Source organism: Haliotis asinina, chromosome 6, assembly GCF_037392515.1.
Source record: "Haliotis asinina isolate JCU_RB_2024 chromosome 6, JCU_Hal_asi_v2, whole genome shotgun sequence".
Classification (NCBI taxonomy): Eukaryota; Metazoa; Mollusca; class Gastropoda; order Lepetellida; family Haliotidae; genus Haliotis; species Haliotis asinina.
Window position 1 is genome coordinate 60,934,489 of NC_090285.1, and position 27,499 is coordinate 60,961,987.

The window sequence follows — 27,499 nt, forward strand, 5'->3', positions numbered from 1 at the left end:
AATCAAGCAATTATAATGCTGATCGAAGTAACTATATATACATGGTTATTTGTTTGGTGCATTGAAACTTCAGCAGAACTCACCTGCACAACAAATATAGATTCAGTAGAGCCGAAAATGCACATGGAATCTTTGCTTCCTCAATCATGATCTCACATGAAATACAGGGCTCTGATTGGTTGTATTTCTCATACAACAGTTTAGACTGACATTTATTGGTTACTGGGTCAGACTAAGTAACATGGATTGTTGAATGCAGCAGTTAGTTCTTAGTTGCTGTTACTGTCAACCACTTGTGAGTCTGATCCAGAACTGAATATTTAAAGGCCACCATTAGGAGCAAAATGTGAAAAACAGCTAGAGCTTTATCTTCTGTGAACACAATATTGGAACTCAGACAAGTTGTTCTCATTTTCTGGAGCTTATAAATGATAAATAAAAATATTATATTATCAGGTTTATTTCATAAAATATACATATTAAGGTGGGAACCATGTGGATGAAACATTCTAGGGATATTTAATGTCTGGCAGTGGATGAAGGTAATATCTATATACAATGTTAATATGAAGGCTTTATGTTGAAGAAGCAATGCTGAATGAACAAGACTAGACTAGATTTACACACAGACATGTCTTACTGCTGTTAAACTAATAAATGAAGTTCAACTTAACTAGGCTTTGGAAACTTGATTATATTAGACTATATTGTTCAATGTCTATCTGCAGCACATGACAGCTTGGTGTAAGCAATCAAGTCCAGACCAAGCAAGCTAGTGATTGATATTGTGAACAAGTATCTTGGTCATGCGCTACAACGACATGCCATCAAACAACTAATAAAGCATGTCCACCCAATTTGTTAAGGGCCAGTCCTAAGCTACTGTTATTCATTTAGTTCATGTTTACCATATGAAATCAATCAGGTACAATCCCAAGGCCCATATTCAGAGCAAACCCACATTGTCAGGAACTGGAAAAGGTGAATAATATACCACATTCAGCAGTATTCTATCATCGTAAAACGATTTAATTTTATTTGCTCAAGCCCAAAGTTGACAACTTGGGCAATGATCTTCATGATCATGATTATCAGTCACAAATAAAAACCTAACTTCAGTGTGACACAACAAGTATCAGCCACATATAACGTCATCCTCAAAAGATCTGTGAAGAACATCAGGATGCTCCTGAGTACAATGATCTTGGACAACATATTTGCATGGCACGATATGGGAGATCTCCACAACACAGCAGGAAATGGGAGGTACCTTCTACATCAGGCATGATATCGAGGATTTCATTACACAAGGCATGATATTGACGATAGCTGCTGTCTACTGCATGATACGGTAAATGTCAGTCATACGGTATGATACAAGACACAGCTAACATGGAATGGTATGGAGATAAATGCCACACATAGTTTCATGTTAGATGAAACATTAGGTATTTGTCCTGAATGCCATTTGATGAAGTCTGACAGTGAAATAACCACAGAAACCTCAGCTTCCCCTGTAAAGTGTAATTCAGTGATCAGCACAAAACAGAAACAAGACTTGTCATAGCAGCAATAGCTTTAATGGCCATTTCTCACAGATCCACCATCCTGAGATCACAGAAGACGAGGTAAAAGTAGTGCCATCATCTCTGACACTGAAACAAATATTAAGTTCATAATATTTCTACACTTGTGAAATGACACCAATGTACCAGTACATGCCACATGAACAGATAGCTGGTTCTCAAAACACAACTGTCATTCTCCATTCAAAAGTTTTTATAAATCAAATGTTAGACACTTTTGACCCATACTAAAACTACGACAAATGGACAATGCACAACTTGGACCATGGAAGCAATACTTAAAGATGCAACTGTGAGTATGTGACTCGTGAGAGGAAACAATACAGCTGACTCATAGTTAATACATAAACAAATAGTGTCTCGACAACTACAAATTATCCTGAAGACTTAATAAGAAACGTAAGTTTTGTTATTGTCACAATAAATTTCTCATAGGAACGAAGTACAAAATGAATGTAATAATGAATTGAGGAAAGTAAAATTCTTTGTTGACATGTTCTTCACCAGCACATAGTACAACCTCCACCAGGACCACAAGAAGTGTAGCAGGTACACACCTTGGTGCACACAGTCTAAGATACAATGGAAATGGAACCTACATATCAATCTCAATAAATCTCCTGTCAAGGTACAGTTTTGATCAAGTTTTGTGCAACTTTCTGTCGCCAGAAACCATTGTTTCACACTTTGATGTTAGAACGAAAAAGAAAATGAAATAAATAAACAGCTTTACTGATCATAAGGCTTTGTTTGGAGGGCTTGTGTGGAATGTTGAATACTATTAAAGAACCCACTGGGTGATAAAATGAAATTCCTTATCATCCTTCACACAAAGTGTCAACTCAATCACCCAGAAATCCACTACTTTTGATAAAAGTATTACCGCTTCATCACTTCTCTTGAGACCCTTTGTTTGTGAGATGATGCTTTCAATATTTGCACAACAGAAGAATATTGCCTTAAACTAAAAACAAGTGTGACATGACTGATTTTGACCACTCAACACATAGATTAATTTGTTTTCAGATAACAGCAAAAGATACACAAGATTTGAAAAAATGAAATCTCATAAAAGTAAACATTCATTTTTGTCTTCTATTTAAAAACTTGGCCCAAACAAATCCAGTTGTGCTTTTTTGCTGTCCAGTATATATGTATGAGCATTCATGTAATCTGGAACAAGCTCTGGAAGATCATATATATATGCAAATGAGATTATTATAGGGATGATGTAGCCATCTCATTCAAACATGTTTTGGAGTCAGTGTTGGAAGAAATACATTGTCCATGTTGTACATATATACCTGGATTATACAACTGAACTTTTAAAACAGCATCAATTACAAAAAATGCTGTTGGACATGTCTGAAGTTGTTTTGTGAATTACTCATATAGAAATACACAGAAACCAGCACTGATAATGTGAGGACATGCTTAGTAACTATTACATGTTAATTATCCTCAGATTACATATATTTTCTGCTCTTCCCTTATCACACCACACCACAGCCTTTGTGTCATCTGGGGATCACATACCAATAGCATTCATAGATAAATTCATAACAATTAATGATCAAACACTGATGGTATCTTAGACATCTATCAAAAGGCAATTTTGTTACATATTCCCAGACTAATTTTTGAAATGACAATAACTAAAGACTGGTGCATATATTCACTGATGTACATGTTCACTTCTATAGCATTATTCCTTGTTATAAATGTCAGTGATACTACTCATTACACAGACAGTGAAAATACATCCCTTCTCATAAATATTACTGGCGCATCCTTTTCAATATCTTATGGCCTGCTCTCAAATGTACCTTGCCAGAGACTGAATCACTTCCTTTATTCTGTACATCCTAAGCATTCAGACACAGCTGCTAATCTTCCCTTCAACGGCAGCGAATGATCCATCCCTACTTTCAATAGAAACACAAAACTGCAGGTTCTTCTCAGTGTATGACTATGAGGATCCTCACTGGTATTTTACATGTTAACTGCTGTTAATATTTGTGGCCTCTAATTACTAGTTACATTATCTATGGCTTAGCCAGTCAAAAACACGTGAGGAAAGACAAACAGCTGTCAAAATGAAACCTTCTCTATGCAAACAGAGATTGTCAATCTCAAAGGACATTAACTGGATCTACTTTTGTTTTATTACTGTCATTTGTGTATTTCTAGTTGTAAATGTCAATATGTAAAAAAATTTCAGCTAGAGGACAATAAACCATTCTAACTAAAGCATACCATTTCAGGTTTTGCAACTTGCATCCATTTGATGCAATGAACAATGATGTTTGTCCCAGTATTAAACCCACAATGTGATAGATAAAGAGAGAAGCTTGTATACTCTCTATGTACATATGCCTCTGACAAGTGAGAGTGAGGGTTTTGATTTCATGCTGCTGTGAACAGTATTAAGTTACCATGGTTCTGTCTACATCATGTCAGTCTATAATGAGACAGTAATGTGATTTACCGTACATTACCATGTATAAGCCGACCACCTAACTTGACCCCTAAAATCAGTGTCAAAATGGTATATTTCATGCATAAGCCAACCCCCTCTGGGATGGGTCACAGTTCAACTCACACCAAGAGACATCTGGCAGTTACAGTCTTGGATGTAAAACGTAAGTATGCTATGTGAGAATAATATCTAATAACAATTATACTGACCATTATTCTAAAAATCTGTGTTTGTTGTCCTTTCTATATCCACAATAATACAATAACCCAAAAAGAATTAGAATCATAAACTATTTTTCCCAATTTTTTGGAAAAAAATTCTCATACACACACTTTATCAACGGGCCCACATCATTAAGTTGTCAAAAAGCAAAGTAACAATGTTTCAGGGAGATTACTAATCAAAGTGAATAAGCTGGTTTCAGTGATACCGTTAATGTTCACAGCTTTCAAATGATACCCAACATCAAACAAATCGCCTCACGTTATTCAAATGGATCTTCGAAAAAGGAGTATTTGCCCCTGTTGCATCCCGTTACCGAGCAGAAAGCCACTGACATGGGGAAAAAGACGACCATAGATATTATTTGAGAAATCCATTTATAATAATTTTTCCAATTACGTAAGAATGAAAATATAAATGGGCGAAGGGATATTTAGCAGGATCACATACTGGCGCTTAGCCGGGGGATATAATGACATGTTACAAATTACAAAAAAGAATTATGCCCCTACTCCAATAATCTCACACTCCTTCAAAGTGTTTGTGCAAACAAAACAATAGCTAGCAATCAGGTCCATTATTAACAGAACTTGTGTGTCGCTTGCATGGCATTACAAAACAAGAGGAAGCAATTACCATATGTGAAGTCACAGGAAACAGCTAATTGGACTGACACATCATTTTGCAAATAGCGACCCGACAGGATTACATTTTGTGAAAGCAGGTAGGTACAGAACTTAATAATGACTAAGAGCAAAATAATTTGAAATAATGAAAACTGTATACTTTGATATGCATTTTATTGATCATATAACGTTACGAAAGTGTTTTTATGAAAAGTATTTTTACGAAAGTGTTTCTTAACCGTAACAGTAGTTTGTATTAGTGATCAATCAATTGTTATTACTGGGTCACATTTCATATCACAAATGTTGAATGCTACGGGGGCATGGTGGGCGAGCTGGCTAAGGCGCCAGGCTAGTGATCCAGCAAGGTTGAGGTTTCGGGATCGAGCCCACCTGTGACCGGGTGTAAAAAAACCTTGGAGTCAACTCGGTGTGCAGACTCTCTCAGTGTTGTCACAACCCCTAGTGTACAGTGCACAACCCTGTGCACTTAAAAGAACCCATGAATCCGTAGGTATATGACCAGATGGTGGCCACATGAACACGTGCATACACCTAGTTGCGGGTGCAGCAACATGCAGTAAACTTGGACTGTGACTATGTGTCCCAGTCCACCAAGCTGTCAACTGGGTACCTCGTTAGGATGAGAGAGCCACAATAAAATCAGTGCGCCAAGTGGCAGCAAGAGTTGTATGCTCCCCAGGGAGTTGAGACTGAAATACGATGTGCTGTTGAGATTGACATCAGGTGATCGAGGGAAAAATACCTTAGCGCCTAGAGAAACTGCCTTGCAGTTTGATTTGTGCGCTATACAAGAACACTTAATTAACTAACTAATATAACTTCAGGCCTTTCAGGTAGCGCTTTTGAGTTACCTTCCTTCGGTGTGTTTTGACTTGCCATTTGCAAAGGTTCCATACTTCGCTGGAATGAACAAGAATCAGTGACTGTATATATATATAAGGCTGGTTATTGTGTTGAGGACACACACAGACTAATCTTGGAATAACTGGAGGATATCATTCAGCCTACATCTGTCTACCTCTCCGTCTGATTGTCAACATTGACCTTAATCAACATCGCTGTGTAACATTCAGTATAACTGTTTCTCTCTCACAAACCAAAGACTCTGATGATTGATATAATATTTGTGACCCATTACTTTAGATTTAACTCAGCTCCATTGTATTAGAAACCTCTATTGTGAATCATTTTATCTTGCTCTCTGGTCAATAGTACAAAACCAAATACTGATTATTTTAGGCTTGTCTGTATCATATTTTGCTGGTTCTGAGGGGATTTCTTATACCTTTTTGTCACGGCAAATTATTAAACATAACAATTGTTTATAACAAAGTGGCTGTAATCGTCATAAACTTCTTGGCAGGTGTAAAGCTAACCTGTAAGACTAGCCTGACAGGGAACTGACGACCTGAAAAATACTTTGAAATTGTGTCTCATACATAAGTCGACCCCCTTCTACAGACTGCTTTTTGGGATCCTCAAAATTTGGCTTATACACGGTAATATATGGTAGGACTTAGACATTTACTGCACTGGTAAAACATGCAAGCACTTGTGCTGATGTAGTCCAAGACAAACACCATCAAGGCGAATCTAGATTCCAACCCAGTATCATGAGTTAGGGGATGTAACTCTTTCATTACAGCACCATGCCCCTGACACAGCAAGTCAAATGAATCTACCTCTTGTCTATGCAACTCCAAGGAGCACCTACTGCTACCTATCCTGCACTTCCACACAGGAATGTATCTACAATATATGGACAAATACCAATATATCAAACAGTTATGTACAAATCATCTTAATTCCAACATTCAAAATGTTAAAACAGTGAAAGAATGTCTTAAGGCTTTCAGACACGTCCCACACGGGCAATGTCAGTTGAGGATATTGGGTTCAAACAGCATTTATTTTTACAATTAAATGTGAAAGTACAATGAAATTGGGATGACTTGACAAAGATGATGTTTTTGGTGACTGGTATGGTGTTGTTGGACACGTCTTCATCCCACATGTACGAGGCAAGGCAACACATATACCTACAGATTTTACACTGTGATGCTTGATGGTGTGGAATGGAACAAGATGAACTGTCAAAGACACACGTTGAATAAAACCTCATTCACAATGTCGCATTTATTCTGTTCCGAAATATTTCATCCCAAAATGGTTCGGTGCCACAGAATGCACTTCTGATGTGAATATTGTCAATCCTGGGAACTGTGTAATAACGTTCTTGGCAGCTGAAACAAAAACTACACAGTTAGACTAGCATGACAGGAATTGTGTACAAACCAACTTTTCCTTGAAACAAACATCGCTAAATTTGCTTTTTTTCTCCGCTGGGGGTTACCTAACAGAAAACAAAATATAGAAAAAAATTATATTACTAAATAAATTCATTCTTATTTTATCACAATTCTGTTAATGGGAAAAGCTCAGATAAAAATGAGAGTGGCCTTATATATCCTTATTTCCAAATGATACATGTTAGTACAGTCAGACCTCGAATATCCGAACTTCAGATATCCGAATACCTCAGTTTCCGAACATTCTTCACAAAAAAAAAAAAAAAAAAAAAAAACAACGAATTTTTCTAGTGACAATTTACCTCGTATATCCGAATGTTTGGTTTCCTTATCCAAACTGTCAATTTTGCTTACAAAACATCAAATTGTGTACAAATTTGCTACGCATATCCGAACACCAAAGCTGACATCCGTAAGATGTCGGATGTTTATCACTTATTAACAGTGATCACTGCTTTTACCTTTGTTGTCGGTGAGATAACAAAACATGAAGTATATCATGTCTGCCGCTTGCCAATTCATTGTGTGTCTAGCCAGTTAATTTATTTTTTATTGAAGACGTATTTATCATCGGGCATGTAGGTTAAGCAGAGAAGAAACAATTAAAGTTTGACACTGAGTTGACACTGAGTCGAATCATTGATTGGGTAAGCATAAATAATGACGACTAGGGGTGTCAGTCGTTATGCAGATGACAGCTGATCTCTTTCGTGATTGCCTGCTGTTTTTTGACCGACAGAGGAGATCACATGGAAGCGGGTGATATTGCTTCTTGACAATGTGGCAAATCACAACTGCAAGAATCTTAAATTGACTAATGTTTCTGTCCATTTCTTGCCACCGAACACAACTGCACACATTCAACCTATGGATGCAGAAATCACAGGGTAAACATTGACTTCAAACCAGGTAAGATCTTACATCGAAGATCTGATTTATCACTTATAAAATGCCGGCGACATCACAAATCTGGAACTGTTATTAAAATTTCCAGCAGCAAATAATAACTCTGCTGATGACAACAGTCATCAATCAAAGACTTTTTCAAGCCAATGTAATTTATGTTATGTTATGCTAAGCACACCTTTCCGCCATTGACATCCAAGTTCAAAAGGAGATTAGTACCATGTTTATCTGGCGACTGCCAATAGATTTTGTTCATGGATTTTAAGAGGTACATGCATTTTGTATGTCATTGTGCTAGTACTAAAATGAGTTCATATTTATATGCAATTTGTTTTCATTATCTATGTCACCAAATTTATTGCTGTTTTATATTTTGAGACGATGTGCTGAACAAAGGAATTGTTCAATATTCGATCATCTTCTTTTCTACCCTCATAGACAGACATACGTAAGTCTCGAATAAGTTATTACCTTAGTTCTTCCCTTAACTGCCATAGTTACTAACCTTGAGGTGTACAGAAGAGATTAAGTAGGATGACGTTTTCCTGGTCAACATCATGAGCTTGTAAAATATTCACTGCCTTGGACACTGTGTTACCTGTACCTGGAAGGTAAGAGGAATCAAAATCAGTAACCAGTCACAAGGATAAGGTGTGAGTGAGTTGAATAATGTTGTTTCACATGACTAACACATATTGGTTGATTCATGTTTACCTATACAAGTGTGTGTGTGAAGACTGTGAAAACAGTTTGCCAGTTAGTATGATTTCCTTGGCAAAATCGAAAGTTTATAAATAAAACCCCAGCTTATTATTCATATGGATGTAATTGTTTCTTTACCACCTTACACACTTCAGGGAAGTCATCTTGAGGAATAGTTTTACTCCACAATACCCACAGGGTCATAACAAAATAACTATTAACTATAAAATAACTATAAAGTCATTTATATCCCCCACAACAGCCAAATACTCCTCATGAATATGTCTCCTAATTATGATTACAGTATGTAAGTACTTGGTGTGCATATAGCAAAGTGGAAGGAAAGTATTGTAAGGTTCTACAGTTCTGATCCGGAGAAGAATACTAACGCCCAATTCAGTCAAGGTTGAACTCATTTTAATATCCCCTGCAAAACACTTTGAGGGAGATAAGAATAATAATAATGAAAATCTATATGGTGCTAAATTAAGTGAGTGAGGGAGTTTAGTTTTATGCCACACTCAGCAATATTCCAGCTATAGGGTGGTGGTTTGTAAATACAGTCATCCCTCGCCAAAACGCATGTCTTGGGGTCCACAGATGACCCCCGCGTTATTAGACATCCACGTTATAGTACCTATTACATAATTAGGAACAAAGGCCAAGTTAGATCGTATATTCAAAGGGCATAACAAAAACTGCTGTTTCGTGAATTGGGCCCAGTAAAAATATATCGTATCGTTAAAGGTGAAACTTTGAAAATGAAAATATATATATGTACAGGAAATTTTGCAATAAAAAATCACTACCTGTTATCAAAGATGTATGTTCACGTGAATATGCGTCTTTGTTGTTATTCATCTAAGCCGGAAATAGTGATCAGCTGTGCACAGATGTTTTGGTCCAATGTACCAGTGATTCAGGTAAAAACGATCTGATAACATTACATCAAAGAACTTCTATTCCATTATCAGAATATTTTACAAATTAAGCTGTTATTGTGACAGATTATTTTACATTGCTATCTGGCTAGTATATAATGCAAGTTTTCTGCAAACATATTTAACATAACAATGAACACAGGCCGTTACCTGTCTTGATACAATTTACGTAGGAGACAGTTTGACAAGTCATTGCTGACTTCCCGCGATACTTGCAACTTTGATTGTAAAAAACAAAATTTTGCCCATTTAATTGTTGAAACTGACTTCAATGAGTCAATAACGCGGGTCTCGGAGTCCATGGATTACGAGACTGTAATCTGTTGGTGACTGCTAAGAATAATGTGAAATTGGTGCTATCGGGGTAGGCGCGAAAAACGGACCCTCACGAATGAGGTAAGCGGAAGTTGTACAAGTATGGAATGAGGTGATGCTCTCACTGTGTTTCCGTTGTTTCTGTGAACAGTTTTAATAAATAAAATTAGGACTGAATTTAATCAAATAAAATGTGGTTTCTGACACCATACATCCTTGGATGACTGTGTCTTACCGCGCTAAATCGCAGTGTGTTGCATCACAGCAAACACTGTAAGTACTCGTCGTAACTCAACTGATAGCATGTCTTGTCTTTCATAAGTTACTGCTGCGATGTTGGTACGATTATTATTGAGAAAACCCTGCATGTTTTAAGCATGTGAAACACAATGGATATGTACGATAAACACTGTCAGTTGCCATCCGCACTGAATTTCACTAGTTTACGTAAGTCATAAGAGCACAGCAGCGGATTTGTTGATGAGCTATTTTCATGAAGGGGTGTGATCGCAGGACAACCTTTTCATGGGAGCCACGGATTACCCCTCGGTTTAACCGAATCCGCGGTATCGCGAAGCGCGTTATTGCGGGGTGTGACTGTAATTGAGTCTGGACCAGACAATACAGTGGTCAACAACATGAGCATCGATCTGCGCCAACCAAGTCAGCGAGTCTGACCACTCGATCCCGTTAGTCAACTCTCAAGACAAGCACAGTCGCCTTTTGTTTTATGGAAAGCATGGGTTGCTGAAGGCCATCTACCCCGGGACCTTCATGGGTCACGCTAAATTAAACCACTCAGAGGGTGTTCAAAGTGCTACAAAGTAGTGTTTCGAGTTAATAGTGCAGGAAAAAGAGATGCATTCTAAGATATGATTTGAATGCAACAAGAAGAGAGTTTTAAAGCGAGGGTCATTTCATTTCAGTTCACAAACACTAACAGAACCCTTTCCTATGAGGCCAGTCTACAGGCCATACTGTATCATACAGATTTATCAAATGTATACTACCGAAAAGAAGTTAAATATTTTTCATTCACCAGATAATCACAACAGCTCCATAGACATATACTTTGTGACATGCATGAACTGATATATTGTATGTTATTACAATATCTTGCTATCTAGACACAGCTTCATTCCAAATTCTTCTACACTGGGGTTAATCATTTAGGTAATGTGCATAAATGTGCATAAAGAATTGTTCAAGAAAACCACCAAGAGATGGCATGATTTGAGTGAGTGAGTTTAGTTTTACGCCAAACACAGCAATATTCCAGCCATATGGCAGCTGTCTGTAAATAATCAAGTCTGTACCTGACAATCCAGTGGCCAACAACATGAGAATTGATCTACGGCATTGGAATGGGAACTGATGACATGTGTCAACCAAGTCAGCGAGCCCGACCACTCGATCCCGTTAGTTGCCTCCTACAGGCATAGTCGCCTTTTATGGCAAGCACGCGTTGCTGAAGGCCTATTCTACCCTGAGACCTTCACGAGTCAGGATGATTTGAAAAAAACTCACTCATAATAGGGTACATCAGGAGAACTTTCCGTGATGCGATATCTGCTGGCAGTTTTGAGTATACAATCTTTGCTTCGTGAGTGTCTTCATCACTCTGGATGAGTATTTTACCAATCCGGATGGATCTACAACAGTCGCGGAGACCTTGTTCCATTGCTTCTCCTGCAACAAGATAACCATACAAGCATTTTATATTTTGCTGTTATCTACCCATTACTTTTCCTGTTATATTCTGTGTTAATTTGTGTTGTATCTGGAGGCTCATTGAATGTCACCATTGGTAAATAACAGTCACCATGAAAAACAAAAAAACAAGTGGTTTTAATGAAGGTATAGCTTGGATCTGTCTCCTAGAGTCACAAGTTCTCCAACATACATTAAGCCCAGAATCAACACAATTTTCACAGATTTCATCTCAAAAGGGGAGCTACTGCCTATGGACAAATATATCTCCTTTAAGTTCCTGTGAAAGGACATTTGTGTGGAGACAATTGAAATTATGTAAAGTGATTGAAAAATGTACATTTCATGACAAAACAGGTCAGAAACATGGAAAAGCACATTCCATGTATACATTATAAAATAACTTTCTTCATGTTTCACTGAATTGAACTCAATTATAAAGGGCCACATAAGTATCTTCATAAGTGTTCTCTCCTTGAATGTGTAAATTAACATAAACCAAATATCTTGCAAGATGATATCTTTGCATTGCACTGCTGGTAGGCAGTCTAAGTAAACTTATCCTCACTACTTTTCGTTACACTCCACTACTGAGTCTAACAAAACCTTATGGGAGGTCAGGTATCCTTTGAGATTGACCAATCAGAACACAGCACATTTGCACATCCCTTATGAACTTTTTATCGTACCGGAACAATTTCCGAATGTTATGTAGTGTACGATCACTTCCGGGTGATGTACACGGCGTACGTACTGCCATGACAACGGTTAGTGAACAGTCACTGAAAATAGTGCTTTTGACAATATTCAAGGATGTTATCTTGCGGAAATATTAGCTAATGGTAACCATGTCAAATAACTGTGTTATATGCTGATTTTTGTTTGTGGAGAGATCTGTGTCGGTGACCTGAATATTTTTTAACCGATCCCTAAATAGTAGCCATTGTCTGATTGGTTAAATCTATTTAACCATCTCGCATTTGATTGGACTGTCATTGATTGCTCAAAGGAAACCTGACGCGACCTTCTACTAGGTTTTTTTAGACTCAGTGGTGTAGTGTAAAGAAATACACTGAGACGAAGTTTACTTAGACTGTCTGGTAGGTTTCCTCACCACTTCTGACAATGCTGACTCCACAGTTCCCCTTCTCATAGCGTAGACCATCATATGACTGACCTGGGATAGTTTCAAAACATGTCTCAATATCCTACAAACATATGACCATGGTGAGGAATCTCAAGACTTCAATATGTTCAACATGCAATCACTGTAACATGAACCATCATTTTAACATGAACACATGCCATTTAAAAAGTGTGCAGATACATGTTATGTTTTGGATTAAAATTTCTTGTATCATTAGTAGCAGTAATTGTTGTCCCATTCAGGATTTGAACCCCTTTGAGACTAATCTGTAAATGTACTAGAGCTGAAAAAGTGCTTTCCAATTTAAAACATACATATGATGACTATCATGTTGTACCGTTCAATAGTAACAGTAGCAGTAGCATTAACAATATGATATAAGCATTTAACTGTTTGATAAGTACCTGTATTAGGTTTTCATTTATACTTATTTATCAAATGGTTAATCAGTGAAAAATTGCAAGCAGTGTAAATATGTGCTCAACAGTTCTGTTTCAGCAGAATGTTGGTTTCATTAGTGCCATGAAACACAAACAAACAGTTTGAATCCAAAATTGACAACATATGTCACTCTATGTCAACTTGAAACAGTAAAGCTCAAGGACACATACAGGACTGTCAATTACTTCAATATTTGTATTCAGCACAACCAAGTGAGTGGTAATTTCCTGCTTGCTGTAGACATACATACCAGTAGGAGTTGTAACTACACACTTTCTGTACGGCAGCTGATTCAACCCTTCCTCAACCACCAACCGGATCTGAAGTAACATGCAGGGTTATATTCAAGACATAAGCGTATACACTGATAACTTCATAAACTGTCAGAAATACAAATACTTTAGGAGGAATACAATACAATACAATACAATACAATACAATACAATACAAGAAGAAAAAGTCAGCAATATTCCCCACAATAGCAAAATAAAGCCAAATGTTTTCGTGTGCATACAGAAAAGTGGAAAGAGAGTAATGAAAGGTTTTAATACTAATAGTGCACAGGTCTGCTCCGTGAAAGAGTGGCGGCCGAGACTCAAACTTTCAATAAACCTTGTCAGTCTTGTTTTCAGGAAGAGTCAAACACTTCTTTTCAATGAATAAATAGCTTTTAATTCATGGGTATAAACGTAATTCAGCACAATGCTCTTTTTCACTATGTAGATCCCTCTCAAGCTTAAGGTTTATGCACATGGACCAGTGTCAGGGCAATAAAAGTATGACCTATGGCTTCAGTGGTAGTCACTGTTAGGTAGATATAGTGATGGCTTAATTATTTGGTAATCTGAATAACTCAATGGTTACTAAGATAATAATTTGTGTCTGTGTTGAAGCCAAACTTGTTGCCATGGAAATGCAAAAAATATTTTATTCAGAATTCCAAAACTATGAAAAGGCCGCTAGACCAATCTATGTGTCAAGTTTATTGAAGTAACAGGGAATGGTTTTAGAGTCTTGTTCTGGAAAAGAGCACTACCGGCAATTTTAGTAGTCAAACTGTTGCCAAGGAAATGCCCAGGGTTTTATTTAGAATTCAAAACTACCAAATGGCACCAGTTCACCAGCAGATCTATGTATGTGCCAAGTCTGGTGAAGAAATATTGAATGGTTTTAAAGTTCTGCTCCTGAAAAGATAAATGTGGACGGATGTACTGATGCACAGAGCGCATTCTAATACCCCTGCAAAATGTGCAAGCACACACGCACACACGCTGGAGGGATATTCACTGGAATGTAATAACTGGCCATATTTACTATAAAATTGGTACCTTTGAAGGAACTCACATCATATGAACCTGGGACTAAATTTTCAAAGCTCTCTTAGCACTAAAATAGTCAAGTACCATACAGTCTAAGTAAACTTATCCTCACTACTTTTCATTACACTCCACTACTGAGTCTAACAAAACCTTATGGGAGATCGCACCAGGTAACCTTTGAGACTGACCAATCAGAACACAGCTTACCAAATCGCGAAAGTACACATTCACACATACCTTTTGACCTTTTTACCCCGAAAAGGTTCGTACCGAAACGATGCTATTTAGCAAACGCTCGTTTCCGGGTGATGCACACGACGTACGTACAACCATGACAACAGTGAGTAAACAGTCGCTGAAAATAGTGTTTTTGGCAATATTCAAGGATGTATATTAGCTAATGGTAACAATGTCAACAGAAACCCCAACGTGTATATACTGCAGGTGAAATAAGTGTGTTATGTGCAGATTTTTGTTTGCGGAGAGATCTGTGTCAGTGACTTGAATATTTTGAAAGTCCCTCCGATCCCTAAATAGTAGCCATTGTCTGATTGGCTTAATCTATTTAACCGTCTCACGTTTGATTGGACAGCAATTTGTCGCTCAAAGGTTACCTGACGCGACCTTCTACTGGGTTTTGTTAGACTTATGGTGGAGTGTAACGAAATACACTGAGACTAAGTTTACTTAGACTGATACATAAAATTAACATTACCTTATCGCACAGAGCGCTTAAAAAATATAGATCTTGTATGTTTGTTTACCTTCACCTACAAATTTTTTCTGTACACATTTTATACTATGTGATTCTACTAAAATTTCGATGCACAATCCACTGGGTATAACTATTAGTGAGTCATGGTTTCACTACTTTCACTGAAACATGGGCAACATCACACACAAACACCTAAATCCCCCCATCGCCCCAAAACACCATTGTCTATTCCATCAGCTTCTCATAGCTACGGCCACCTCCTGAAATCTCCACTAATGGCTAACATTATGCTAATCTATATCAACTGTGTGTAAACATCAAGAAAAATCTTTAAGTTGTGTGGTTCCACTGGGACCAAGTCTGTTATTACCAAAGTGGCCATGTATGACTATATAAATACCTCACACATAGCAGATTTACCCGAGCAAAAACTCCCCTCATATCCAGCCGGAACAAAGTACTGTTTGGTAAGTATTATTCAAAAGAAGATTTCCAATGTCAAGGACCAGCATCAGCAACAAAATGTCTTCTACACAAGCAAGTAACATCATAAACGCTTTCATGATAGTTTGTCTCAGAACTCTTCAGTTAGCTGTTGTACACTCACATGCCAAAGTCAACTTTCTTGACCTGTCCCCAATAACTTGTGACATTTTGGTATATCAAACCCCTTGCATTGAGCTAGCATGCACATGGAGCGCATGCTATTTTCAGACATGTGCTAGGTGGAAGTGATTTTAGTCGTCTGCTTCCGATGTCTGATAGATTTAGACACAATGGATTGTAGGGGTAAAGATCTGATGACCTCTGTGAAAACAAGCATCATATCACTAACTACGTCATTTGCGTAATCAGTTTGTCACTGCCACATCCACTGGGAATGTATTGTTTGGAGGTCAAGTGACTGCCCAAACCATTCGTAATCGCCTGCGCTCTGCTTGTCTTCAAGCACAGCGACCATGTTTCCATCGACGCCAGTGTCTTCTCTGGGCACGATGGCACCTGAGATGGACCCAGTAAGATCGGAATAGGGTTGTGTTTAGTGATGAATCAAGGTTCACATTAACCTTTGCTGATGGAAGGGTTAGAGTTTGGAGAAGACAAGGAGAACGCAATGCCCAGTGTTGCGTACAGGAAGTGGATCAATTTGGGGGTGGCAGCGTTATGGTTTGGGGTGCTATCAACGGTCATGCTCAATCCCGACTCATTGTCATCCAGGGAAACCTTAACTTTCCAACAGGATAACACCAGACTTCAGCTAATTTAACAACGAATTTTCACAGGAACACTGGCATCAATATCATGGAGTGACCCTCAAGATCTCCCGACCTCAACCCCATAGAGCATGTGTGGGATGTGTTAGGCAGGTGGCTCCATCAAGTAAGGAACCCTCCACAGAACTTGCATTTTTCAAAATGTTCAAATTATTGACTTGACGTGTGTAAAGTTTTTATTTTTGTTGAGTTTACTTCATTATCTATACCTGTTTCAACTAGATCCGTTCAGCATGAAAGACACCGTTTGGCTATGATCGGAGGATTGTTGTGTAAGATTATAGAAATTCATGAGGTAAATTGGAAAAAAGTGTCTCCAATACTATAGAGGAAAATTACACTGGAATGTTGATCAGTACTGGCAAAAAGTGATCTTCAGTGATGAAATGACAATAGTTATCAAACCAGATAGGAAAATCAAAGTCTGGAGAACAATGTCCGAAAGGTGGCCTTGGCCAGTGCCTCTGTTACTTAGTCGACAAACCGTGTCGCACTTTAAAGTTAATGATGTGGGGCTGCATAACTTACGATCTGAGTGAGTGAGAGTTCAATTTTGGTTAAGTTTACTTTTACGCGCACTCAGCAATATTCCAGCTATATGACACGTCTGTAAATAATTGAGTCTGGACCAGACAATCCAATGACCAAGAACATGGGCATCGATCTCGGAACCGATGACGTGTCAACCAAGTCAGTGAGTCTGACTACCCGATCCTGTTAGTCGCCTCTTACGACAAGCATAGTCGCCTTTTATGGCAAGCATGAGTTGCTGAAGGCCTATTCTACCCAGGAACCTTCGCGGGTCTCTTATGATGTGACCCGTGTTTTCAAGTTTGTGGCAGGCAAGGTGAACAGTAAGAAATATATTGAATGTGTGGCTTGTCCTAGAGAAAACCATGAAAAAAAATTTGAGAGCCACTGATGACCTCAAGGAAGCGTGTACGACTGCCTGGTAAAAACTACAGACTGCATACGTCCATTTGCTTTATCAGTCTAAGTAAACTTAGTCTCTGTATTCTTCGTTACACTACACTACTGAGTCTAACAAAACCTAGGAGGAGGTCGTGTCAGGTAACCTTTGAGATTGACCAATCAGAACACAGCTTACAAAATCGCGAAAGTGTACATTCACAGATACCTTTTGAACTTTTACCTAAGAAAGGTTACTCAAACAATTCTGGATGCTTTTTTCCATACATCGTTACTGAGATATGCACATGGAGCATGCTACAATACTGTCAACAGTGAGTGAACAGATTGTAAAAATATTAGCTAATGGTAACCATGTCATCAGAGAGCACTAAGCAAATATACTACAGGTCAAATAACTGTTTTCTGATTTTCATTTATTGAGGGATCAGTGACAGTGACTAGCGAATTTTTCAAGCCCCGCCAAACCTTAAACAGTAGCCGTTATCTGATTAGTTAAATCCATTCGGTCTTCTCGCGTTTGTTTGGACGGTCAAAGGTCGGTCAAAGGTTACCAGACGCAACTTCCTAAAGGGTTTTGTTAGATTCCTCAGTATTGGAGTGAAACAAAAACTACTCAGACTGAGTATACTTAGTGAGTGACTGAGTTTAGTTTTACGCTGCTCTCAGCAATATTCCAGCAGTCTGTAAATAATCGAGTCTGGACCAGACAATCCAGTGATCAAAAACATGAGCATGTCAACCAAGTCAGCAAGTCTGGCCCCCGATCATGTTAGTCACCTTTTACAACAAGCATAGTCGCCTCTTATGGCAAGTATGGGTTGCTGAAGGCCTATTCTACCCCGGGGACCTTCACGGGTAGTTTACTTAGACTGTTTGCTTTATTTATCTCTTCCACATCACTGTCGACAAGTTTTCATATCAAAGGGTCACATCACCAAGTATCAACTTTACTGGACTTTTGTAAGGTAAGATATTAATATTTAAAATTGAACTTTGCCCTTAGGAGACCGGTGGCCATTTTGATAAAGTTTGGCATGTAAGTGTACAAAAACAGTTTGTGCAAACAACGGCTCAATTACAGAATGTTTACTTACTAATCGATCAGCATAAAAGATAAAGTCACTGCGTGATGTTGATCTGAAAAGAATAAAAATTTTGAAGTTAGCATGGTGACTACTACTAACTGATACAAAGTTGGCCTATAGTTATATCGAAAAATGAAGTGCCATTCTGTATCCTTTGCCAATATATATTGACTGATAGGAAATCTTTCAGAAAAAAAAGACCAACTATCATAATTTGGTTTAGTACTTTTGAGTTCACCATTATAAAAATTATTTTTCAGGATGTATGCACTCCTGGAAAACGGACATTTTGTTTTCCTCAAGCAAGATAATTTCTTTTGTAAAGTGGATTTCAGAAATGACTGTTATATGGACACATGACTGACAAGTGAAACCTAAGTTTAATAATGTTGTATAAGCAAGACAGGAAGCATTATTTTGTTTTAAAAAGCAGTACCAGCATATCTTTAATAATATTTCCTTTTAATTGTAAATACAATTATATGATCCTTAAATCAGTCACTAGATTAACCTTCTTCAAATATGGATTGGCTTCCCAATTAAGCCTGACATTTCTTCATATCTTTCTTAGTTTTGAAACTGGCTGGTGCTTAACGTTTTATTCCTGGTATATATTCTAAAATGCCACTCAAAATAGGTACTACAAACTGGACTAACTCGCTGGCAATTCAGAAAAGGATTTCTGATAAATAAATACGTATAAATCTCAGAGAAGTGTTTTTGGTAATTGTACGATGTCAGAAATTAGCTATTTTGCTCACATTTCCATGTTACTAGTTGTCTCATTATTACTCTTGTAAATTGATTTTATAAAACCCAGCATATCTTTCCAATGTGAGTTGTCATGCTTATTAGCAATACTTGACACACATTCCATTCGTACAATTTGCCATTCTGTTATAAACATCCGTTCAATATGATCAGCAATGGTTTTGGTTTACATATACAGCCTAAGGATCACTTTACATAGTTCCATTATTCTCGATTTTACTGGGTGTGTAAAAAGTCCTATAAAAATGTCCTATAAAAATGTAAATTACAAACATGAATAACAGGTGTTGTGCAATATGATCAGGATGACTAAACTAGGGAAATAACACAAAAAGTAAAGGGTTTGAAAACCACTACAATTATCCACAATATTCAGTAGTTGAAGCACACTTTAGCCAGAAAAACAATAAAAACTGAGGGAAAGCAATAGAAATGATTAAAGGTTGCATGCAACACAAAACACAACTTTGCAGGTTATTTAATTTCAGGAAGGTGTTATTGAGTATTTGAAGCACGAGAATGCATTTGGAACCGACGTCAGCCGGAGGTTTCAAATGAAATATTCCCATGCTTCAAATACTCAATAACACCCTGAGATTGACCAATACTATACATTATCACATCGTGTCTCGAGACACGATGTGATAACGCATTTATCGAGCTGAATGTTTTCACTAAAACAAAACAACATGCATCGAATTGATTTGCTGCCATGTTGACACCAGCTGATTGTTTGACCTCAATGCACCGCACGTTACTAAAGGCTTGTCGATGCACGCTTTTCTCACTTCTCGCGTCGTCACCAAAGCGTAGCGGGAGGATATGACTTTCGCAGTGGGAGTATAAAAGTCGTATACTCCCGCTGGCGGATCGTGATGGATGTACATGGTGTTTTATCAGAGTCACATGAACCAATCAAAACTCGACATTCTTACATGAGGCTAGATAAATGATGTTTATCGACATTGTAAACACAAAAGTAAACCAAAGGGTTTTACTGTCTGCACTCATTTACATCGAGTACGGGTACAGCAGTGAAGTGTCATCAGCAGGCTAGTGTTCCCTCTAGGGTTCAGAAAGGGCAGGGTAAATTCATGGGAAAAGGGCACTTCATAACATAAAAGGGCATGTTGGAAAAAATAACAAAATGTATATGAAGTCGAATTGTCTTTTAATTTCAATTTCTGGTTGAGACATCAGTGTACTCATCCAACATTAATCCAAATGAACTGCTATCCTTTATCTTCCCAATAACCGTTTCTTCGAAAACTTCAGCTTGGCATTCTATGAACTCCGGTACTGTACTGTATCCAGTGTGTGATGCATTTTTGCCGTGATTCAGTATTGCCAAGTTTGAAGCACCAAGTTCTATGCACAAGTCAATAAGAAGGTGATATAAAGTTGTGTGTGGCAGGTTATGCTTATTAAGGAAAAACAGTACTTTCTGTGCATCTTCCAGTGCGGCAGTTTCCTTTTCTGTGTATCTTGAGAAAATGTTTTCAATGGATACTTTGTCATCCTTTTCCATAAGGACAGCATCTTGATGCATTTGAGAATTCTCATGGAATGGAAACCTTATCAAGTCGGACAGTCTCGCATCCAACCTCTGTCCAAACCTGAGATCTATTTCTGCCCTTGGTATTCCACTTGGAGCATAATGAACAAAACATCTTTCCCTTCATTTCGTCATCTTCCGAGTACCTCAGCCAGGGCCGGTTTTGCTGCCAATATGTGTCAAATGCAGTTTTGTGACCACCATCTTTCTTCTTTGTTTGAATAACTGCCTCTGACTCCTGTGTCCTTGAGTTGTCATAGGAAACTACCTCTGTCTCGTCTAATTCCGGCCTGAAAAATAGTATACAAATGTATACCATGTTAAAAATATTCTAAGATAGTAAAATTTGATATCATGACTATTTTTACTAAAATATCCCACAAACATTCGCCTGGACGTAAGTATCTACTGTAAGTTCTGTCTGCTTCAACATGGCGTATGGCTTCCCATTGTTTGAAATCGAAAACGTTTTATTCCTTCAAGACATACTTGTTAATGAAATCGCCACTAAACACAAAACTAACAGAACTGTTTTAACAGTGTGTAAGCTGTTTCAACTATTTCATTTACCAGGACAAACAACGAAGTAAAACAAGTTCAGTTTCAAATTGCCAATGGGTTCAAAATGGCGGACATTTTCGAGTTACAGAATTTCACCTAAACGGCACAGTCGTATGAATATCTGTCCCCAAACGCACTAAAATACATTCCATGTAATCCACAGATCATTGTCTGTAGCAAATAAAGGTATTATATGAATGGCACGTCAAAAAGAATCGGCAATCAACAGCTTAAAAATTACGAACTTAGAGGCACATACCGGTTCGGAGCGAAGAAATCAAACAGTCGGCGACACTTTGTTGCTTCAGCCTTCACCGCTTCTTCTCTTTTCCTCTTGATTCTTTCCTTGGGAGGCATTGTGATTCATAAGGCGAATTAAACTCCTTTGACTTTGCCATGGTTTATATGGCAATTTCTTAATCATTATAAAAACAATATCGCGACTCCTCAAGAAAGGGAGAGAACTCCGCCCTTGGTAAAATCCGGAAAATGCACACTCGGCGTAGCAAACGACTGCGATTGAGGCGAAAAGGGCAGGGCACAAAATAAAAAGGGCAGGGCGCAAAAATCAAAGGGCAGGGCGCTGCGCCCTCCTAAATGTGCCTAGGGGGAACACTACAGGCTGTTTCAGCTGGTTCCCACGGTAGCATCTGGAGTTGCTCATTTGTGACGTCATTCTGTCTTTACGTCACAATATGATTTGAATGACGTCACCACTGTTGATGATCCAACAAAACAATTGTCTGCGAGGTTTCTATGTATCAATACGCAGTGAATAGTCTTGTAGTTTCTTGGAATCTAATACCATTTGATCATGTTTTCAACCAATCAGATTACAGAACACAGTGATTTTTGGTTTACAATTTTCAATATATAGTCCGGTAATCATTAACAATAACATCAAATACCATGCTGATTTATTCTTTCATAATTACATCATCATGATTGTCATGAAATCAGGGTAAGTGGAAAATTACTTGGGACAAGTTACTTTCATAAAGTCACTTGCCTTGTGGCAAGTGGCTTTTGAAGAAAAGTTTTAACCTCTGATTAAAATGATGGAACTGTGCTGGAAAACTAGATATAAATTGTATAATGCTCTTTCCAAAATAACTGTAGAACACTGTACCAATATCAAATAATACACTATTCTATTACATAGCTTTAATATGTGTCATTATGTCTAAAAGACAGCATATACATCAACTTCAGCAAAACTAAAAATGTTGCTACCTGTGCTAAATACAGTTCATCTTGCGACTGCCACATACTGAATACTGAATGCCATGGTCATACAGAGTTCATGTCACTCTTTCGAGAGAGTGTCAGAAACAAATTGAAACAAGTTGTAAAGGAAATAGTATGAAAAGGTGTTTTGTGTCTTAAATTATTTTTAAACAATCTAATTTGTCTTATTAATTCTCTATTGTGATCATGGTTGATTCATGTGGTGAGGAAAAATGGCTGACTACGGAAGGACATAACAACCCACATATGCTTAGGAAGTTGCATGTATCTGTACTAGTTCAACTGAACAAATCATGAAAACACTGCAACCTTGGAAATAACTCAATATTCTGTTTCCTTAGTCAGAAGTTCAGACTTTGCTGAAATCAACATCAATGCAAACTGATATCAAGCGACTACATGTACTACTACAAGGACAGACGGAAACCTACACCTGTTACTGGCACATCTGCAAGAACACAAGCATCATTACTACTATCTCTTCAGCATGACATATACAGCTAACATGCTGACTATACAAATCCTTGGCTCAATTTATCATGTTTTTTTATGCTGTTTAAAACTAAGCCACTCACTGACAATGAAAAAGTAATTGGTCACAGTATATTGTTAACACTCCAAATATCTAGGCAAAAAAACAACCCTAAAACCTAAGTTTAACATTCAATGAAGTCATCTCAGCCATGACAAATCTTTCAGATGGCCTGATCCAGCGCAATCAAGGGAGCCATGACCTGGTCTCCTGTTGTGAGTGAGTTTAGTTTTACACTGCTTCCAGCAATATTGCAACAGAATCATGACTGGTACACCAGAAATGGGCTTCACTCACTGTACCCATGTTGGAATCAAACCAGTGTGACAAACATGCACTTTCACCACTACGCTACCCCACCACCCCTGGTCTTTTGTAAGGATCAGTCCAATTTTGTAATATCTCAGCACAAAAATATATATATTTTAAGGCAGCTTTGGTTCTTGCAAATGTCTTGCATGGCATATGAATCAGTAAGATAGAAGAACACCACCATATTTTTATGAAGCAAACTTTTAACAATATGAATAATAATAGCCCATGGCCATAATAGCTGCTTGATCTACAGTCTAAGTAAACTTCGTCTCAGTGTATTTTGTTACACTCCACTACTGAGTCTAACAAAACCTAGTAGAAGGTCGCGTCAGGTAACCTTTGAGCGAGCAACGACCGTCCAATCAAATGTGAGACGGTTAAATAGATTTAACCAATCAGACAACGGCTACTATTTAAGGATCGGAGGAACATTCAAACTATTCAGGTCACCGACATAGATCTCTCCACAAACGAAAATCAGCATATAACACAATTATTTGACCTGCAGTTAATATGTTTTGGGGTTTCTGTTGACATGGTTACCATTAGCTAATATTTCCGCAAGATGACATCCTTGAATATTGCCAAAAACACCATTTTCAGTGACTGTTCACTCACCGTTGTCATGGTTGTACATACACTGTGTGCATCACACGGAAAGGAGCGTACGCTAAATAGCATTCGGAATCATTCCGATACGAACCTTTTCGAGATGAAAAGTTCAAAAGGTATCTGTGAATGTGCACTTTTGCGATTTGGTAAACTGTGTTATGATTGATCAGTCTCAAAGGTTACCTGACGCGACCTCCCATAAGGTTTTGTTAAACTCAGTAGTGGAGTGTAATGAAAAGTACTGAAGATAAGTTTACTTTGACTGGCTTGATCTAATGATATTGACATTATGGATGCTAACTGGGCATCAAATGGGAGTGTTATGGTGTTAAAATACAAACAAAATACACAGCTTGCTGGTACAGTAACAATTCAATGCAGGATAAGCAAATCAGGATTTCTCATGCTTTGGGACATAAATCTCTTGTGTATGATGACACAGAGGGGTAATGTACAATTAATTCCATACATTTTACGGATTATTTTCATATGGGATCTATTTTAACAAAATATTCAAAATACTGAATCTGTCATGAAAAATAAGTACATGCATACACCAAATGCAATTGGTGAAGTTCAAGGCTGACTGTAAAAATCAAGGCTTTTTAAGAGGAACCTTAAATTTTAAATGTCAAAGGCTTTCAATGAGTGTATGAGCTTTGAATAAGAAATTGTTAGCAAATGACATTCCATCATGAAATAACATGCAGTCTTTTTTAAATAAGGCAACAGCAATTATGTGTTTTCATGATGAAAGACAGTGCACTGGTCACAAGTATATGTACATCACAACTGATAAATGATAAACTGATAATCTGTAGTAGAAACATGCCTCTATCTACGTACACTGACAAGTTCTATGATGACACATTTATAACACTAACAGTGAAATATTTAGTTCACATACCATAATACCCTGACAAAATCCATAGCCACTCACCAAGACCATTCACTTCATGTGAATTCACTTCATGCCACGATACATTGATGAATCAATGCCTATTTCAAGACTATACAATTATTGATATATTCAAAACTGTATCAATATTTAGCTTTGAAAGTATCAGTTTAAATATTAGGTATATGTATCATTTATATTTTGCAACTGTATTATGGGAGTCATAAATGACTATTTGTCATGCACAAAGGTGAGAAATTAGAACTTTTTAATCTATGAGGATAGAAAAGGTTGATCTTTTTATGGGCAAAAATTATATGAATTAATTAATGTTAAAAATGTAACTCAAGTTATACATTAATGGCACAAAAATAGGTACTGTGAGATGTATCAAATCATGACATGGGTATCGTGATTCGTATCGATTCATGAAGCTTCATGCAGCTTCTGCATCAAACTAAAACAGAACATCTTAAAAGATGGATCCAGTCAGTGTTGAAATCATTGACATCTAAATGAGGATAAAATAGCTTCTAAAAATTCTTACTGATAAATTAGGGGTACTAAAACAAATGACAATTTTAAAAGACATCAACATGATCAATCTTAATTCACTGGAGTCCGATTTCAACAATATCTATATCCTGCAATATTTTCCTAGGTCAAGTAATTTAAATCATCATCAATACTGACACTATTCCAGCCAGAGACGATGGTCTGAATGCTAAGTTGAGTTATGTATACTTAAACACTTTTTTACACAATATAAAGTCCATAAATACAGATCCACAGTGATCGAAAAAAAAGTGGTAATTTTAATTCAATCACGAAATAATTATTTTTCTTCACTTGCGTGACACTGAATCAAAATTACTTTTAAAATGTGCAGTCATTCAATTCATATATAACCCTCAAAATACCGCCCGCTGAGCCGCCCAGCTTGTCAACAAGAGTGTACCGCCCGATACATTACATTGCTGATAAGTATTTTCATTTACCAAACACTGAATTCTTATTCAACACCGAAATTTCCAACAGACAGAATAAACCTGAAAGTAACATTCGGATTTGTTGATCGAACGCTGTGAGCTGTCTTGAATATCAGTTTTGCTCACGCTTCCAAGAAGATGCTGTGTGGACGATATTTCAACATTTATATCTCAACTAAGATATAAAGACTCCCGCTAAATTTGACAGCCCGCTTCTTGAACGTCACAGATAACATATACACTGATCTGGCGATATGGTACCTGTTGACACACAATAGCTCTCAGAAAAAATGACAGAATTATACAGAAAAGAACAAAACAGTATTTAGAAGACAATTTGCCTAGACCGGCAATGTTCTAGACAAATGCGTGATATGCCATGTGGTCATGTTGATTTCAATTTATCAATGAAAAAGGACATCGCTTTTATCACTTACTTATCCCTCAAAACAGTTTGCAATTCTCGAACATTGTCTGTTATTCTCAATTTCTTCAGATTTGCTCCAAGATCACAATCATCAACAATGTTTGAAAGAGAATTCGGGATAACGTCTGGTTCCATGTTCAGATTTTTTCCGCCAGCATGCAACTCGGACGGTTTACCAACCTGTGCACGTCACTCCGTCAAAACAAAATAGTTCCCCAACATAAGCATGTCTGTGGCCTACATGTACTTCAATTCTATTGTTCTCATTTATCATAAATACAGGTTGAAGTTATGTAACCAGAACGATTGTTTTCCAATGTTATCTACCTTACATAACCAAATTATCACTTTGTCACAATTTCACCTTTAACCTACACAAATTGTGTTTATGCGCTGTTACAGGAAGAAAACAGGTCGAGGGGCCGTTAGTCACTGGGTGTGAGGGAATCTGCGGGTAGCATCGCTTTGACAAACCTTCTTTCATCGAGGAAACACAAATTTGACGCTTGAGTAGCATCAAATGATGCCAGCGCAACTGAAAAAACGTTATCGAAAAGTGATTAAAATCTTGCTGAGATACGATCTCATGAATACTCGCGATGGATTTGAAGTCTGACGCTCTACCACTGCACTGTAGTCGAACATACAAGCTGTCTATATTTACTTAGCCATTATATCGATCCCTGCTTGTATATGGCACCACTTCTTTCCACTATGAATAATTTAAGAACGCGTAGCCTGTTCGTTTATCAAATGTAAAAGAACGCTAAGCATTCTGATAGTCTACTTTAGAGATTGTTTATTCAGTTATTGTCAGTTTTAAACCACATAAAACTAAATTTTACCCAATTATTTAG

At 37.5% G+C, this 27,499-nt stretch overlaps 1 protein-coding gene across 1 annotated transcript; it reads right to left on the bottom strand.

The window, feature by feature from the left end:
- Positions 1 to 1,564: 1,564 nt before the first annotated feature.
- LOC137286559 (uracil phosphoribosyltransferase homolog) lies at positions 1,565 to 26,818 on the bottom strand. The gene is made up of 7 exons (XM_067818484.1): positions 26,653 to 26,818; positions 18,744 to 18,786; positions 13,659 to 13,728; positions 12,935 to 12,997; positions 11,638 to 11,799; positions 8,658 to 8,756; positions 1,565 to 7,180 (listed from the first exon to the last, which is right to left on the bottom strand). Exons 1-7 carry the CDS (start codon positions 26,775 to 26,777, stop codon positions 7,074 to 7,076), a joined length of 669 nt encoding a protein of 222 aa, XP_067674585.1. The 5' UTR covers positions 26,778 to 26,818; the 3' UTR covers positions 1,565 to 7,073.
- Between the last annotated feature and the right edge of the window lie 681 nt (positions 26,819 to 27,499).